Here is a 17,742-nt window from a genome sequence, read left to right as displayed (position 1 = left end):
TATTCTATAAGAACATTTCTGAATGGTACTCTAAAGTATCCATTCTAACCACGGAAGACTCCAGGGAAGCAGAGAGACTCTTGGATGAACTTTCCAACCGAAAGACGGACGATTCCACCAGAGATCACGAAGACACACTGAGCGTAAATATATATTGATTGCAATTATTCCTGAATGAGTGCGCATTCATGTGCAAAGGTTGAGCGTTTCAGTTAATATAATTAGCAACTGTGTAGGGACTCTTGTCTTTCGCGCCCTTCTCATTCCATACCCACTTCCCTTTGTCCACCAAGCCTTCATATCGGCTTAGCCCACTAGGGAACCTCCCCTATCGTTTCCTTGCAACCATATCTACTGTTTGTTTGTTTATGTATTTCTGTGATTATTTAGTTGGTTAGTAAATAAATGATTAAGACAGTTGGTGTATGGATGATTCATAGTAAAGGCTGGGTTCGTGCAGATAACCAACCATTTACGACATTTGGAATGCGACTAACGTGAGGTAAAGAATAATTCATTAATTAGACTAATTGATCAGACATTAAAATATCTGAAGAGTTTTATATTAGGAAAATTATAACATCTGAAGATTCTCCTTGGTGCCCCGACTTCCTAATTAATTACATTTACATGATTAGTTTAATCATGTAATAATAATTAGAGAATTGAGTTGATAAAATAAGTCTTCACTTTAATGATGCCAATGACACGACACCTCCAACACTCTACTCAGCAAACTGGATGTAGTCTATCACAGTGCCATCCTTTTTGTCACCAAAGCCCCATATACTACCCACCACTGCGACCTGTATGCTCTCGTTGGCTGGCCCTCGCTACATATTCGTCGCCAAACCCACTGGCTCCAGGTCGTCAAAGTATTTCCAAGGTAAAGCCCCGCCTTATCTCAGCTCACTGGTCACCATAGCAACACCCACCCATGGCACACGCTCCAGCAGGTATATTTCACTGGTCATCCCTAAAATCCAAACCTTCTTTGGCCGCCTTTACTTCCAGTTCTCTGCTGCCAATGACTGGAACGAATTGCAAAAATCACTGAAGCTGGAGACTTATCTCCCTCTCTAACTTTAAGCATCAGCTGTCAGAGCAGCTTACCGATCACTGTGCCTGTAAATAGCACACCCAACTACCACCTCCCCATATTGTTATTTATTTGTGTTTTTGCTATTTTGCACCCCAGTATCTCTACTTGCACATCTATCACTAATGCTAAATTGTAATTATTTTGCCTTTATTTCCTTAACTCCCTAATCATACTATAGCTGCACGAACTGTACATAGAGTTTGCTATTGTGTTATTCACTGTACGTTTGTTTATTCCATGTAACTCTGTCACACTGCTTTGCTTTATCTTGGCCAGGTTGCAGTTGTAAATGAGAACTTGTTCTCAACTGGCCTACCTGGTGAAATAAAAAAAATAAGAATTAAAAATGGCCTCCTAGATATGATGCATTGAATTGAAATGGCTTTCAGGCTGCTTACTATCAACCCTGGTAAATGTGTTGGCTGTGTGTGTCGTCTTGTCTTTGGTTCATCTCAGGACCTGCAGGAAGTCTCAGCTGATTGACTTGGAGAAAGAGGGTTACAGGCCTTCTTTCATGGATGACTTTCAACCCGACATCATTATATCTGACTGGTGAGAGGAATATTAGAATTTTGTCATTCAGTGTCTGCTACTCTATACTTGTCAGAGGAATAGTTCTGTACAACTTGTACGTTTGTGTGTCCATATCAGGTATGCTCCACGCTGGGACTGTGGCTCTGAATATGAGATCTGTGTTGAGTTGCTAAATCGTAAGAAGAAGCCAATTAAGAAGTTTAGTCCAGATACTGTTGTCTTTCAACAGTGGAATGATCAGAAATGGAATCAGGTAAAACATTCAGACTAAGATAATTCTCCATATACATGGGTCTGTAAATAGCTGAGTACACAATGTGATTTCTCCTTGTCTTGTGCAATAGACATTTTCAGTGATTGCATTGCACTAAAATGCACACTAAACATTTGAAAATTAAATAGTGCAGATAAACAAAAGGTAAAAAGTTGTTGTGGTATACTGTATGTATACACACACAAGTGAGTACACCCCTCACTTTGTAAATGTTTTGAGTATATCTTCTTGTGACAACACTAAAGAAATGACACTTTGCTACAATGTAAAGTAGTGAGTGTACAGCTTGTATAACAGTAAGTTTGCTGTCCCCTCAAAATAACTCCACACAGCCATTAATGTCTAAACCGCTGGCAACAAAAGTGAGTACACCCCAAAGTGAAAATGTCCAAATTGGGCCCAAAGTGTCAATATTTTGTGTGGCCACCATCATTTTCCAGCACTGCCTTAACCCTCTTGGGCATGGAGTTCACCAGCGCTTCACAGGTTGCCACTGGGGTCCTCTTCTACTCCTCCATGACGACATCATGGAGCTGGTGGATGTTAGACCTTGCACTCCTCCACCTTCCGTTTGAGGATGCCCCATAGATGCGCAATAGGGTTTAGGTCTGGAGACATGCTTGGCCAGTCCATCACCTTTACCCTCAGCTTCTTTAGCAAGGCAGTGGTCTTCATGGAGCTGTGTTTGGGGTTGTTATCATGTTGGAATACTTCCCTGCGGCCCAGTTTCCGAAGGGAGGGGGATCATGCTCTGCTTCAGTATGTCACAGTACATGTTGGCACTCATGGTTCCCTCAATTAACTGTAGCTCCCCAGTGCCGGCAGCACTCATGCAGCCCCAGACCATGACACTCCCACCACCATGCTTGACTGTAGGCAAGACACACTTGTCTTTGTACTCCTCACCTGGTTGCCGCCACACACGCTTGACACCATCTGAACCAAATAAGTTTATCTTGGTCTCATCAGACCACAGGACATGGTTCCAGTAATCCATGTCCTTAGTCTGCTTGTCTTCAGCAAACTGTTTGCGGGCTTTCTTGTGCATCATCTTTAGAAGAGGCTTCCTTTTGGGACGACAGCCATGCAGACCAATTTTATGCAGTGTACGGCGTATGGTCTGAGCACTGACAGGCTGACAGGCAGAAATGCTGGCAGCACTCATACATCTATTTCCCAAAGACAACCTCTGGATATGACGCTGAGCACGTTCACCCAAATTCTTTGGTCGACCATGGCGAGGCCTGTTCTGAGTGGAACCTGTCCAGTTAAACCGCTGTATGGTCTTGGCCACTGTGCTGCAGCTCAGTTTTAGGGTCTTGGCAATCTTCTAATAGCCCAAGCCATCTTTATGTAGAGCAACAATTCTTTTTTTTCAGATCCTCAGAGTTCTTTGCCATGAGGTGCCATGTTGAACTTCCAGTGACCAGTCAGTATCAGTGAGAGCGATGACACCGAATTTAACACACCTGCTCCCCAGTCATACCTGAGACCTTGTAACACTAACGAGTCACATGACACCGGGGAGGGAAAATGGCTAATTGGGCCCAATTTGGACATTTTCACTTAGGGGTGTACTCACTTTTGTGGCCAGCGGTTTAGACATTAATGGCTGTGTGTTATTTTGAGGGGACAGCAAATTTACACTGTTATACAAGCTGTACACTCACTACTTTACATTGTAGAAAAGTGTAATTTCTTCAGTGTTGTCACATGAAAAGATGCACTCAAATATTTACAAAAATGTGAGGGGTGTACTCACTTTTGTGATATACTATACATACAACACAACTTTTTTTTACTTTGTTTTTATCTGCACTATTTAACTTAAATGTTTAGTGTGCACATTTTTTTTAGTGCAATGCAATCACTGAAAATGTCTAATGCACAAGACAAGGAGAAATCACATTGTTGATTGTGTACTCCGCTATTTACAGACCCATGTATATGGAGAATTATCTTAAAGTGTGTGTGTGTGTGTATATATATGCACATGCATACACACTTTTTGTTGGACAAGGTTTTTCTTTACTTTCACTATTTTCTGCATTGTAGAATAATAGTTTGTCTTTGGCATCATTAAACTGAAGATGAAACTTTATCAAATATTCTCTGTAATTATTATTACGTGATTAAACTACTTAATCACGTAACTATAATTAACTAGGAAGTTGGGGCACCAAGGAAAATATTCAGATTACAAAATTATAATTTTCCTAATATAACTTTCAGATATTTTAATATCTGATCACTTAGTCTTCTGATTAATGACTTGTTCTTTACCTCACGTTCGTCTCATTCCAAACATCGTAAATTGTTGGTTATCACTGCACGAACCCAGTCTTCACTGAGTCATCCATACGTCAATCGTCTTAAAATAATTTATTTACTAATTAAGTACTCACAAAAATGCATCACACAAACAAAGTAGACATGGTTACAAAGAAATGATAGAGGAATGTGCCCTAGTGGGCTAAACCGGCATGGCGGCTTGTTAGACAAAAGGGGAGTAGTGGTCAACTGAGATGAGACACTACAAAGTTGATAATTATAACAATTGAAATGCTAATCCTTTGCACATGAACGCTCACTCATTCGGGAATAATTGCAATCAATATATATATTTACGCTCAGTGTGTCGTCGGGATCTCTGAAAAGTTAATTTCTGTTGGAGCGTTTGTCCACTCTCTCTCTCTGTCATGGTTAGAATGGAAAGTTCAGAGTGACATTTATTCATTATTCAGATGTTTCGGCGGTTGTCGGTCTTCGCGTTCAATGATACCGAATTCCTAGCTGTAGACTAGTAATTAATATCAAACACTCGTTCTTATTATATCGATAGTCTAAGAGTTTAACCACGTGGGATGGTTAAAAGATACAGCAATCTACTTCAACCTTATTTCCTTCTATGATAGAGGTACTGGTCTCGTCTCAACATTAGCCCGCTCATAATTGAGGTAAGCTCGGTCTGTTGATAGAAAACCGAGGTGGGGGTTTTATTCTGGACATAGAAAAAGGCTGTCTCATATTGCCAGGTCCTGTCTGTGCCCCTGAGGACGTCCCAATGACTTAGTGAAACTTTTTAGGGAATTGGAGTTTCCTTCATAAAACAGTCCAAAACCACATTACACAATTTCACAAACAGTATCATCCTCACTCATTCATCTTATACAACAACATAACTGAGGCTATTGTATAAACAGCACTATGGCAATGTGGCCGTATTGTCTCCCATGAGTTTCACAAAATTATACCAAACGAACCAGTTTGTAGCTGGATTCTTCACCGATATTTTATACCTTCTCCAGAACATAAATGTCGTTCTGTGAGGTGGAAGAAATTCCTTTGTTCTCTTTCTATGCTGTCTTTTATTTATTTTTATTTTATTTCACCTTTATTTAACCAGGTAGGCTAGTTGAGAACAAGTTCTCATTTGCAACTGCGACCTGGCCAAGATAAAGCATAGCAGTGTGAACAGACAACACAGAGGTACACATGGAGTAAACAATTAACAAGTCAATAACACAATAGAAAAAAGGAGAGTCTATATACATTGTGTGCATGAGGAGGTAGGTGAATAATTACAATTTTGCAGATTAACACTGGAGTGATAAATGATCAGATGGTCATGTACAGGTAGAGATATTGGTGTGCAAAAGAGCAGAAAAGTAAATAAATAAAACAGTATGGGGATGAGGTAGGTAAAAATGGGTGGGCTATTTACCGATAGACTATGTACAGCTGCAGCGATCGGTTAACTGCTCAGATAGCAGATGTTTGAAGTTGGTGAGGGAGATAAAAGTCTCCAACTTCAGCGATTTTTGCAATTCGTTCCAGTCACAGGCAGCAGAGAACTGGAACGAAAGGCGGCCAAATGAGGTGTTGGCTTTAGGGATGATCAGTGAGATACACCTGCTGGAGCGCGTGCTACAGATGGGTGTTGCCATCGTGACCAGTGAACTGAGATAAGGCAGAGCTTTACCTAGCATGGACTTGTAGATGACCTGGAGCCAGTGGGTCTGGCGACGAATATGTAGCGAGGGCCAGCCGACTAGAGCATACAGGTCGCAGTGGTGGGTGGTATAAGGTGCTTTAGTGACAAAACGGATGGCACTGTGATAAACTGCATCCAGTTTGCTGAGTAGAGTGTTGGAAGCAATTTTGTAGATGACATCGCCGAAGTCGAGGATCGGTAGGATAGTCAGTTTTACTAGGGTAAGTGTCTGGCCATGAGGCAGGATCTTCTTTAGGAATTTACGATCTCTCTGGCCACAGCAGCCTGGGTGTGGGAGACAGATGTAGGGGGATGGTGCTTAGAAAAGGGCTGGTGCAGAGGGAGGGGGGAATAGTGCAGAGGGAGGGGGAAATAGTGCTCGCTGTACCCAAAGAGGGCAACTTCATGATAAGGTGAAGACATTAAAACTATGAAATGGCACATATAGAATAATGTGGTAAACAAAAAAAGTGTTAAACAAATCAATATGTTTTAGATTTTTCAAAGTAGCCACCCTTTGCCTTGACAGCTTTGTAAACTCTTGGCATTCTCTCAACCAGCTTCACCTGAAATGCTTTTCCAACAGTCTTGAAGGAGTTCCCACATATGCTGAGCACTTGTTGGCTGCTTTTCCTTCACTCTGCGGTCCAACTCATTCCAAACCATCTCATTTGGGTTGAGGTAAGGTGATTTGTGGAGGCCAGGTCATCTGATGCATCACTCTCCTTGGTCAAACAGCCCTTACACAGCCTGGAGGTGCATTGTGGTCATTGTCCATTTGAAAAACAAATGATAGTCCCACTAAGCGCAAACCAGATGGGATGGCAGTCACTGTAGATTGCTGTGGTAGCCATGCTGGTTCAGTGTGCCTTGAATTCTAAATAAATCACTGAGTGTCACTAGCAAAGCACCATCACACTTCCTCCTCCATGCTTCACGGTGAGGACTACACATGTGGCGATCATCCGTTCACCTACTCTGCGTCTCAAAGACTAGGCGGTTGGAACCAAAAATATCAAATTTGGACTCATCAGACCAAAGGGCAGATTTCCACCGGTCTAATGGCCATTGATCGTATTTCTTGGCCCAAAGCAAGTCTTGTTATTGGTGTCCTTTAGTAGTGGTTTCTTTGCAGCAATTTGACCATGAAGACCTGTTTCACACAGTCTCCTCTGAACAGTTGATGTTGAGGTGTCTGTTACTTGAACTCTGAAGCATTTATTTGGGCTGCAATTTCTGAGGCTGGTAACTCTAATGAACATATCCTCTGCAGCAGAGGTAACTCTGGGTCTTCCTTTCCTGAGGCGGTCCTCATGAGAGCCAGTTTCATCATAGCACTTGATGATGTTCTTGGCATAATATGGACTTGATTTTTTAAAATTAAGTTTTACACACACACACACAGACAACACAAAGCAATATAAATAATATACTCAACTAGGAAAAAAAAGAGAAAATACAAAGAAAAAAATAGCTTTAAAGATACCATACTTTAGATAAGTTAAACACACCAGGCCGAAGGCTACAAAGGTTAAAGGGCAATCTATAGTACAGGGACAGAGCTAACACCTCACCATTGTTCCTGTAAACAGTCAAGGGATAAGGGTGGAGAAATGCAACCACTCACAGACAGTCATGGCCACAGAACGACCATCCACTGGACCATAAATAAAGTTTACAATGCTTTAAAATAAAGTATTATTCATGTAGGTGTGAACAAAATGTAAAAATAACTGGAAAAAACAAGCTCACACTTCAGTCTCTGCCCGGGCAAGATGAACAAGGCATCCGCGAGTCACAATCAATAAGCACATGAACCTTGATGATCCCCCCCCCCCAGCAAAAACACAGAGAAAAGCTCCTCCAACCCTTCAGTCACAGGGGGGTCAAATACAGACTTATTTTTGTTTTAATAGGAATGACATCAGAGGATGGACTGTTTAAAGTAAGACCGGAATGGAGCCCAAGCCTCATTAGACAGTTTGGGGTTCCCACGTGAATTGAATTGAATTTTTTTCTAGTTTGAGAGCCCAACACATCTCTCACCCAATATTTATAAGATGGGGGAGCTGCCATCTTCCAGTTCTGTAGTATTAGCCGTCTAGCTAAAAGAGTTGTATAAGCAACCGTGTCCGACTGGATTCTTGATAGGGGGGTACCTATGGGCAGTACTCCAAAAAGGGCTGTAAGGGGAGACGGATCTATAACAGTGTCATATATATATATATATATATATATATATCAGAGAAACATTTAAATATTAATTCCCAGAAACCTGACAGTTTGACAGCCCCAAAACATATGCAACAGTGTGGCTGGTTCCATTTTACATCTGACATGGGTAGGATCAAAATCAGAGAATATTCTTCCAAGTTTGGCCCCCGACCAGTGGATACGGTGAACCACCTTGAATTGAATGAGGCTGTGTCTAGTGCTAAAAGAGGACGAGTGCACCCTGTGCAGCACAGATTCCCAGGTGTCTTCCCCAAGTTCCTCCCCCAAATCCTTTTCCCATCGAGTCTTTAAAGGCACCAAAGAAGGGTTCTGTAAGTCATGAATGATTGCATATACATCTGAAATTGCGCCCCTAGGAAGCTTGTTCAGCTCCAAGATGCTCTCTAGCTGTATTCGCAGGCCTATGGGGAAATCCAGGTGGGTTAGCTCTGACAAAGTTTCTAGTCTGGAGATAGTGGGATTGGGGGCGATTGAACTTTTCCTGCAGCTGAGAAAGAGGCAAATGTATCATCAAAGAATAATTGTGCTAGGGAGGAGAGGCCTAGTGAGTGCCAAATGCCCCATCATTCAAAGGAAATAAAATGTTCTGATTGATTGGGCCTGATAGAGAAAAGCCTCGGAGGCTAAACGGAACTGATTCCAAATTTTAAGAGACTGCTTTACAATTGGGTTGACACACCTTTTGCCTAGGGACACTGGGAGAGATGAGCACAACACAGAGGAAAGTGCTGCAGGTTTACACGATTGACTCCATCTGGACCCAGAGTGGTCTAGGGCCAGTAGGATCAGTCTGCAGCCAGTACAGAAGGGCTCTGAAATTTGCAGCCCAGTAGTTTGTCTGAACATTTGGTAGAGCTAAACCCCCCAATGACCTAGGCTTCTGTAAATGTTTTCTACCAATCTGTGGTACCTTGCCATACCAAATAAAATGCATGAATGTTTGATCCAGTGAAATAAAAAAAGATTTTGGAATAAAAATGGGTAAACATTGAAATATAAAAATTTGGGCAACACATTAATTTTAATGACATTAATCCTTCCGATAAGAGAAAGGGGTAGCGAGTTCCAAAAAGTAGAAGATTGTTTCAAACTGTCTGCTAGAGCAACAACGTTTTCCTGAAACTAATTTGAATATTTCCTTGTCACTTTAACTCCCAAGTAGGTGAATTGATCCCAGACAATCCTAAACTGAGAACTTGTAAAAGAGCACTTTAAAGCAGCCTTGTTTACTGAAAAAAGCTCACGCTTGCCTAGATTCAGCTTGTACCCTGAGATTGATCCAAACTTTTTAAGAACAGATAGGGCACGTGGCAATGAGGTATCAGGGTTGGAGATAAACCAAAAGGAGGTCGTCAGCATATAGCGAGACATTCTGCTCTAAGCCCGTCCTGATTATACCTTGAATGGCATCATTAGAGCTTTAGTGCAATGGCGAGAGGCTTGATTGCCAAAGCAAACCAGGGGGGAGCTGGACAACCCTGTCTGGATCCGCAGTGCAAGGGAAAATAGTCAGAGGACAAGTTATTAGTCCGTACCGAAGCCATGGGGGAAAAATAAAGGATCTTTATCCACGCAATGAATTTTGGGCCAAATCTATAAAGGGCAGCTGTTAGGTAATCCCACTCAACACGGTCAACCGCTTTTTCCGCATCAAGTGAGACCACCACCTCCGGGTCCCACCCGACGCTGGGGAGTACAATATAAGGTGCCTAATATTGAAAAATAAATGCCTTTCTCACAAAGCCAGTCTGGTGCAGCGTGTAATACAGAGTGTATTACTTGGTGCAGCGAGTCTTCCATACGGATGGCTAAAAGCTTGGCTAGGATTTTGTAATCACAGTTTAAAAGCGAGATTGGGCGATAGGATCCACATTCCAGGGGGTCTTTGTTTTTCTTTAATAGTAATGAAATTGAAGCCTGATAAAGACTAGGCGGTAGCGTTGAAGTATTAAGGCACTCTGCAAATAGTCGAGACAAGAATGGGCAAAGCAGACTAGAAAACATCCTGTAAAATTCAGTTGGAAAACCGTCCGGACCCGGTGATTTACCACTTTTCATTGCGGACACTGCTGTTGCAATCTCCTCAAGCGTAAATTCTTCTTCTAGACAGTCTGTATCAATTGAAGGCATATTCAAGCCATTTAAAGGAAGGAATCAATCAGCGAAGGGTCTTGAGGGGATTCAGAGGTGTATAGCGCAGAGTAAAATTGTTTGAATTGATCATTGATCTCTTTTATGTATAACTGTGGTGGCACCAGACGGGGTCCTTATTTGTGGGATTAAACGTGAGGCCTCAGATTTATGGATCTGATGTGCAAGGAGTTTACTGGCCTTGTCTCTTTGTTCATAGACTTTGTATCGAGCTCGCAAGAGTAACTGTTCAGCTTGCCTGGTAGAAAGCTCATCAAATTCAGATTGGGGTAATTGGTGCTCTTTACGCAGATCAGAGGAAGGATCCGTAGCATACTTCTCATCCAATGTGGCTATGGACTCGCTCAGGTCCCGAAGTCGCTGGGAGCGAACTCTGTTTTGGTTGGCTGTATAAGAAATAATTTGGCCACCTAGGTATGCTTTGAGAGACTCCCATATGGTAGAGCAGGACATACCTGGTGTTGAATTAGTTTCTAGGAATAAGGTGATTTCAGAAGAAATGAAATTGACAAACTCCTTATCTGAGAGTAAAATGGGTTTGAGACGCCATTGATAAAACATAGGAGGTCGCTGGGGAAACTCTAGTTCAAGCACTAATGGTGAATGGTCAGAAATAACAATACTCTCGTAAGTACACTGCCGAAGGTTAGGCAGTTTTTTTTGTCCAAAAAGAAGTAATCAATCCGGGAGTATGTTTGATGAACATGAGAATAAAAGGAATACTGTCTATCTGTAGGATGTAGGAAACACCAGGCCTCAAACATAGCATATTGCTGAAGAAAGGCTTGAATAAGTAGGGCACATTTTAGATGGGCCTGTAATTGTTTGTGAGGACGTCAAGAACTGGGAACATTTTACAGTTGAAATCCCCCCCTAAAATCAACAAATGAGAATCTAAATTGGGTATAGCAGACAAAAAGGAAGAAATGGAACTTGTCATTCCAATTGGGAGCATAAACACTAGCCAAAAAAAGAGGGGTAGAAAACAGTTTACCGGTTACTATGACGTATCGTCCCTTAGGATCAGCAATAACCTCAGAAGCTACATAGGGAGTAGCTTTATCAACCAGAATAGCATCACCTCTTGATTTACTATGAAAGTTTGAGTGGAACACTTGACCAACCCAGTCCCTACGCATCCTAAAATGCTCACCAGTCCTCAAGTGAGTCTCTTGTAGAAATGCAATATTTGCATTCAAACCCTTTAAGTGTGTCAACACCCTCTTACACTTCACTGGGTTATTAACCCCTTTGATGTTCCATGAAATGTACTTGATGGCATTATTTCGGCCCCTCTGGGCATTCCCGTTATTCAACCCTGTCATTAGAGCATAGAATGGAAAAGCAATGAGCGCCCAAAACCCCCGGAATAACTTGTCTCAGAGTAGTAATGTACGGTGGTAGATGTTTGGAGAAAGTACAGGGAAAAAGACAGAATGACAACATTAGAACTGATCAATTCAACCTCCCCACCCCCTCCCCCCATCCCAGACAATACCTCCCCAAATGAGGTACAAGCCTAAATAGAACATATTCTCTTCGCACAGTATGTCTGTGAGAGTGCGGTCTTAAACCTAAACCCACAGTCCCGCTCTTTAAAGCCGCGTTTTGTTAGTGGATCAAGCAGCAAAAAGAAAGATTTTATATTTTTTTATTAAAAAAATGTATTCAAAAAGTGAATCCCTTGTGCAAACGAAATGACAAAAGCACCACTTGTAGATATATAGTATATAATTATATTCCCAGTCTTATAACAGGCATTGAGAGAGAAAATAAATAAAATGTATAAAGGCTCTCAGCCAAAAACCTAATTTGAAGTAAGGAAATCGTAGTAAGACAATCAAAAATAATAATAATTATAATGGTTGTCCAGTTGACGCTGAGACAGCTTACAACCAATACCAAAAAACTGTGGTTGCTGGGCATAAATGACGCTCAAAACTTTTAAAATTTGAAGTGAGACCCCATAAAACATGTAACCTCGAGACATTTACTGTTTACTGGGTCAATGCAAACGGATGCAGTAAACAAATAACCAAAAATATTTTGAGTCACTGAGACACTGTGTAAACAAACTGAATAGGTGAGTGAGAGCCTAGGAACACAGGAGTTAAGTAAAACCTTAATACAATTAAATTAAAATGACTGAATGCTTGTAAGGCACGCACACTAGATCAAAACATTAGATCACATCAAATAAGCCTGAATGGGTTCGCCAACTATACAAGACTAGCCTGTTATATGTAAACATAATTGTACCACAGGTGGGTTACTTACTATCCACAAGTTCAAGACTTCTTGATGTGACGTTGAATGTGAGCCATAGCCTCATCCGAAGACTCAAATGTGTAGTCTTTACCCCCGTGAGAGAGCCATAAACGGGCCGGGAATCGCAGTCCATACTTCACACCTGGATGGTCCCGAAGTACTCGTTTGGCCTGTCCGAAAGCTGCGCGCTGCCTGGAAACAGTGGGGGAGTAGTCCTGGTAGATGTAGAAGCTCTGTCCTTGAAAGCTCAGAGTGGTATTGCAGGCTCGTCGGAGAATCTCAATCTTCTCATGAAAAAAGTGCACTCGAAGAATTATGTCACGGGGCCTCTCCCGATCCCAGGGCTTTGGGCGCAGCGACCGGTGGGCACGATCAACCAGGGGCTTTTCATCTAAGGCAAGAACATCCTTCAGCAGCCCTGAAACGAAATCCGTGGCGCGATGCATTTCCGCTGACTCTGGGACCGATACAAGTCTCAGATTATTGCGGCAAGAGAATCCCTCTAAACTCACACAGCTCTCCTTTACCTTTTTCAAATCCGCAGCTAGGCGTTTCACTTCAGCCTCCAGGGATGTAGTTAAGTCGGAGACATTAGTAGCGGAGGTCTTCAGTGCTGCAATCGTTGTAGTGTGCGACGCCGTTGTTTTGCGTGATGTGATTGCTGGCACAGTCTCGTTCCGCAGGATGGTTAAATCTGCTTTTAAAGTATCAGAAACCTCCTGTATTCGGGCCTCAATTGTAGCAACCACCTCCGTTTTCATTTCAGCTATCTCAGAGCGTAGTAGTTTGATGGCCTCGAACGTTCATTTCAGCGCCACCAAGCCGCACCCCCGGGTAAAGTGTGAGTCCCCGGGTCCTCAGACTCAGGAGAGGGTGGTGATGAGAGTGGGTCTTGTAGGCCGGGTATTCTCAAAGTCATGCTTTTGGCCTTATATTTCGTCGACATGCTGACATTCGGAAGCAAAGTAGTCTTGGTTTTTACGGAAAGGGATCACCAAATTAATATTTGAAAATAAATATGGTTCTGCTGCAAAATTCACAAACTTTAAGAATACCGCGGGAGTAAACGGAAAACACGTCAGTCGCACATGGTGTCCCTCCAATCCCCCTGGACTTGATCTTTAACCAACTAGGGTTATCTTCTGTATACACCCTCTAACTTGTCACAACACAACAGATTGGCTCAAACGCATTAAGGAAAGAAATTCCACAAATGAACTTTTAACAAGGCACACCTGTTAATTGAATTGCATTCCAGGTGACTACCTCATGAAGCTTGTTGAGAGAATGCCAAGAGTGTGCAACGGGTAGCTACTTTGAATAATCTCACTAAATATATTTGGATTTGTTAACACTTTCAGTTACTATATGATGCCATATGTGATAATTCATAGTTTGATGTCGTTACTATTCTACAATGTAGAAAAACCCTGGAATGAGTAGGTGTCCAAACTGTGTGTGTGTGTGTGTATATGAGTGTGTGTGTGTGTGTGTGTGTATATACGTATGTGTGTGTGTGTGTGTATATACGTGTGTATATACGTATGTGTGGTGTGTGTGTATGTATATATTTACATTTGTTTGTGTATGTATACATGTGTATTTATATATAATTTATTATTATACAACATATTTCCCAATTAAACAAAGCATACGAATTACAATTGAACATATGACCTCTTCCATGTTTCAGATGACTCATGTGTTCAAGAATTATGGACCAGGTGTGCGTTACATCCGATTCATTCATGGAGGAAATGACACTCAGTTCTGGGCCGGCTGGTATGGAATTCGGGTCACCAACAGTAGCATCGAGATCTTCCCATCGGTGGACAAATAGATTTTGGTGTTCCCATTTACTCTCCTAAGAGGTTACATTTGAATGTTTTGCTGACCTGCAAGCTTTGAAACCTCTCTTAGTGTAGTGAACATCATTATGTATTTTCAGCCTTAGGCAATAGGCACACTGATGTTTCTCTGTGGATATAAATTATTCTGGCTGTACAATACAGGTAACTGCCAAAATAATGGAAACGTTTGAGTAAATGAGGGATACAAAGTATATTGAAAAGAGGTACTTCCTCACAGGTGTTGTTCCTGAGTTAATTAAGCAATTAACGTCCCATTGTACTTAGGGTCATGTATAAAAATTCCCAGTTGCCCGTTATTTTGGTTACTATGGCTAGAGGAGATCTCAGTGACATTGAAAGAGGGGTCTCCAAGGAGCATAGTGGTCGGTCTGTCTCAGTCACCAGGTCTCAACCCAGTTGAACACTAATGGGAGATTCTGGAGCGGTGCCTGAGACAGCGTTTTCTACCACCATCAATAAAACACCAAGTTATGGAATATCTCATGGAAGAATGGTGTCGCCTCCCTCCAATGGAGTTCATCACACAGAATGTGCTCAGGCACGTTGAAGCTGTTCTAGCTAGTGGTGGCCAGTGCCCTATTAAGACACTTTGTTTTCTTTATGTTGTCAGTTACCTTTATCATTTGTGTCCATTTCTGAATTGTGCATAGCAAAGCAAAAATTCACATGATATTATTAATTTCATTTCTGCTTTGCTCTGTACAATTCCGAGGAAGACAGACCAAAGGAAAGTGTGAACTTCAATGTAATGTATTAGGTACATAAACGTCTGACCCATTTTGACAAACACCTTTTAAGAAACGTAGTTGAACACTTTTGCTTGTACTCACCTATATCTTAACTTCTATAATGTAATTGTTGTCACTTACAGTGCCTTCAAAGTATTCATACCCCTTGACTTACTCCACATTGTCTTGTTACAGCCTGAATTCAAAATGTATTAAATACATTTTTCTTAAACATGTACACACAATACCCCATAATTGTTTCTCATTTATTGTAAATTAAATACAGATATCTCATTTCCATAAGTGTTCACAGCCCTGAGGCAATAAATGTTGTAATCTCTGCCAAAGATGATTCTAACAGTGAGTCTTTCTGGGTAACTCTTAAGAGCTTTGCACACATGGTGTATAATATTTGCACTTTCTTTTTAAAATTCAAGCTCAGTCAAGTTGGTTGTTGATCATTGCTAAACAGCCATTTTCAAGTCTTGCCATAGATTTTCAAAAGGATTTAAGTCAACTGTAACTAGGCCACTCAGGAACGTTCAATGACGTCTTGGTAAGCAAGTCCAGTGTATATTTGGCCTTGTTTTATGTTATTGTCCTGTTGGAAAGGTGAATTTGTCTCCCAGTGTCTGTTCCAGTTTTAGTTTAGTTAGTTTTACTCCGAAAAGGATGCAAGTTTTGAAATATTTTTATTCTGTGCTTGTTTCCTTTTCACGCTCATTTAGGTTAGTATTGTGGAATAACTAGTGTTGTTGATCCAACCTCAGTTTTCTCCTATCACAGCCATGAAACTGTTTTAAAATCACCATTGGCCTCATGGTAAAATACCTGATAGGTTTCCTTTCTCTCTGGCAACTGAGTTAGGAAGGACGCCTGTATCTTTTTTGTAGTGACTGGGTGTATTGATACACAAGTGTAATTAATAACTTCATGCTCAAAGGGATATTCAATGTCAATCTACTAATAGGTGCCCTTCTTTGCAATGCATTGGAAAACCTCTCTGGTCTGTGGTTAAGTCTGTGTTTTGAAATTCACTGCTCAACTGAGGGACCTTACAATTATTATGTGTACGGTACAGAGATGAGGTCATTTAAAATCATGTTAAACCCTTGCACACAGTGAGTCCATGCAAGATTATGACTTGTTAAACACATTTTTACTCCTAAACATTTTTTTTTTAAAACATTTACCTAATTTAAGTATTGATTGCTAACTATTAATATTAAACAAATAGGATATTTCTGTTCTGTTTAATTCTGTTTCTGTAAGGAGATGGTTTCCACTCTAGCTTCCTGCAGTTAGTCTGCTAGAGATAGTTTGAGCTGACAACGACTTAGTGACAACCTAAAAGCTGGCATTCCATAGACAAGATGTGGTGTGTGTGAGAGAGAGAGAGAGAGCCTTGAAGAGTTTAGAACAATGTCTCATTTTTCTGGTATCTGGGAAACTAAGCCGGGTTGGGGTTAAAATGCCATCCTGTGTAGATGAACCAAGGTTAGGGAAGGTTAGAAATTACTAAGCATTTTTTAGGGCCTATATAACATTTTTTTCCATTATCAGTTAGGCTCTCAGCCCAACAGTCAAGACTGTTGGGTCGACGGTATCATTATTGCAATAATTAATCAATATTAATTAAAGATGATTGTTTGAAGAAATGACCAAGTATCTCAGTACTTACATTTCCATGACAATGTATTTATGCTTGCCATAAGAAATGGTTGAATACTTATTGATTAAAGACATTTCAGATTTTTATGTTTTTATTCATTTGTAAAATGTTCTACAAACACAGTTCCACTTTGACATTATGGGGTATTGCATGTATGGCAGTAACTGAATAAGTTTCAAATTCAGGCAGTAACAATGTTTGGGGGAAAAGTCAATTGGTGTGAATACTTTCTGAATGCATGTTTTGGTAGTGGGCCAGTGGATCAACGAGAGCATTATGTATTGTTCTGTACATAAATTGTTATATTTCCTTTGGTACTGTATATGTTATTTTGTGGTTGTCCTTCATCCATTTCGTTGTATAGGTTATTTAAGGCATATTGCAACTAGTAACATATCTCATGTAACCATACCAAATATGTAACATATCATTCTCATTTGAGTGTCCCGGATTTACGTTTACCATGTTACATCTAGTCTTTGAGACCACCCCTGTTTTGTTCTGTTTGCTTCATTTAAGAAACATTTTGCAACAGAATCAGCGGATTGAGTACGCCCCAATTATCACTCCCTTCAGCGGCGCTCTGCTTTGGAGAGCAAAGCCGGACATAGTTCTCCTCCTGAGGACCGTAAGGCGTAGTGCCCTCTCCTCATGGGCAAAAGACACTCACAAAATCAACACAAGTCCGATTCTGGATACTTTGACCAATTGACAGAAGGTACCTTGTTGCCAATGGTTTTCTGAGTGAAAGCGGAAAATTAGGTTACTTGAAAATGGCGTGGTTTAAAAATATATATATAATAACTGAAAGATGGCTTGTTTTTGTGTTCTCCTTTTTTGCATGGAAACCGTTACTCATGATACTTATGATACCAACGTTTTAGAATACCGTAGTACCGTTTCATATGACACT

General features: G+C 41.0%; 1 protein-coding gene across 1 annotated transcript in view; it reads left to right on the top strand.

The window, feature by feature from the left end:
- The window catches only part of LOC110532460 (F-box only protein 44), a 36,289-nt gene extending 19,150 nt beyond the window's left edge, over nucleotides 1-17,139 (top strand). Inside the window, exons 4-6 of the mRNA XM_021616388.3 lie at nucleotides 1,559-1,654; nucleotides 1,754-1,889; nucleotides 14,252-17,139. Of these exons, the coding sequence (XP_021472063.3) occupies nucleotides 1,559-1,654; nucleotides 1,754-1,889; nucleotides 14,252-14,398 (379 nt within the window). The 3' untranslated portion in view covers nucleotides 14,399-17,139. The remainder of the gene's footprint in view (nucleotides 1-1,558; nucleotides 1,655-1,753; nucleotides 1,890-14,251) is intronic.
- Nucleotides 17,140-17,742: the final 603 nt, after the last annotated feature.

This window comes from Oncorhynchus mykiss, chromosome 9 (genome assembly GCF_057628025.1).
Source record: "Oncorhynchus mykiss isolate SJ-2025 chromosome 9, ASM5762802v1, whole genome shotgun sequence".
Classification (NCBI taxonomy): Eukaryota; Metazoa; Chordata; class Actinopteri; order Salmoniformes; family Salmonidae; genus Oncorhynchus; species Oncorhynchus mykiss.
The sequence above is the reverse complement of the archived record's forward strand: the minus strand, read 5'-3'. Positions and strand labels throughout refer to the sequence as shown.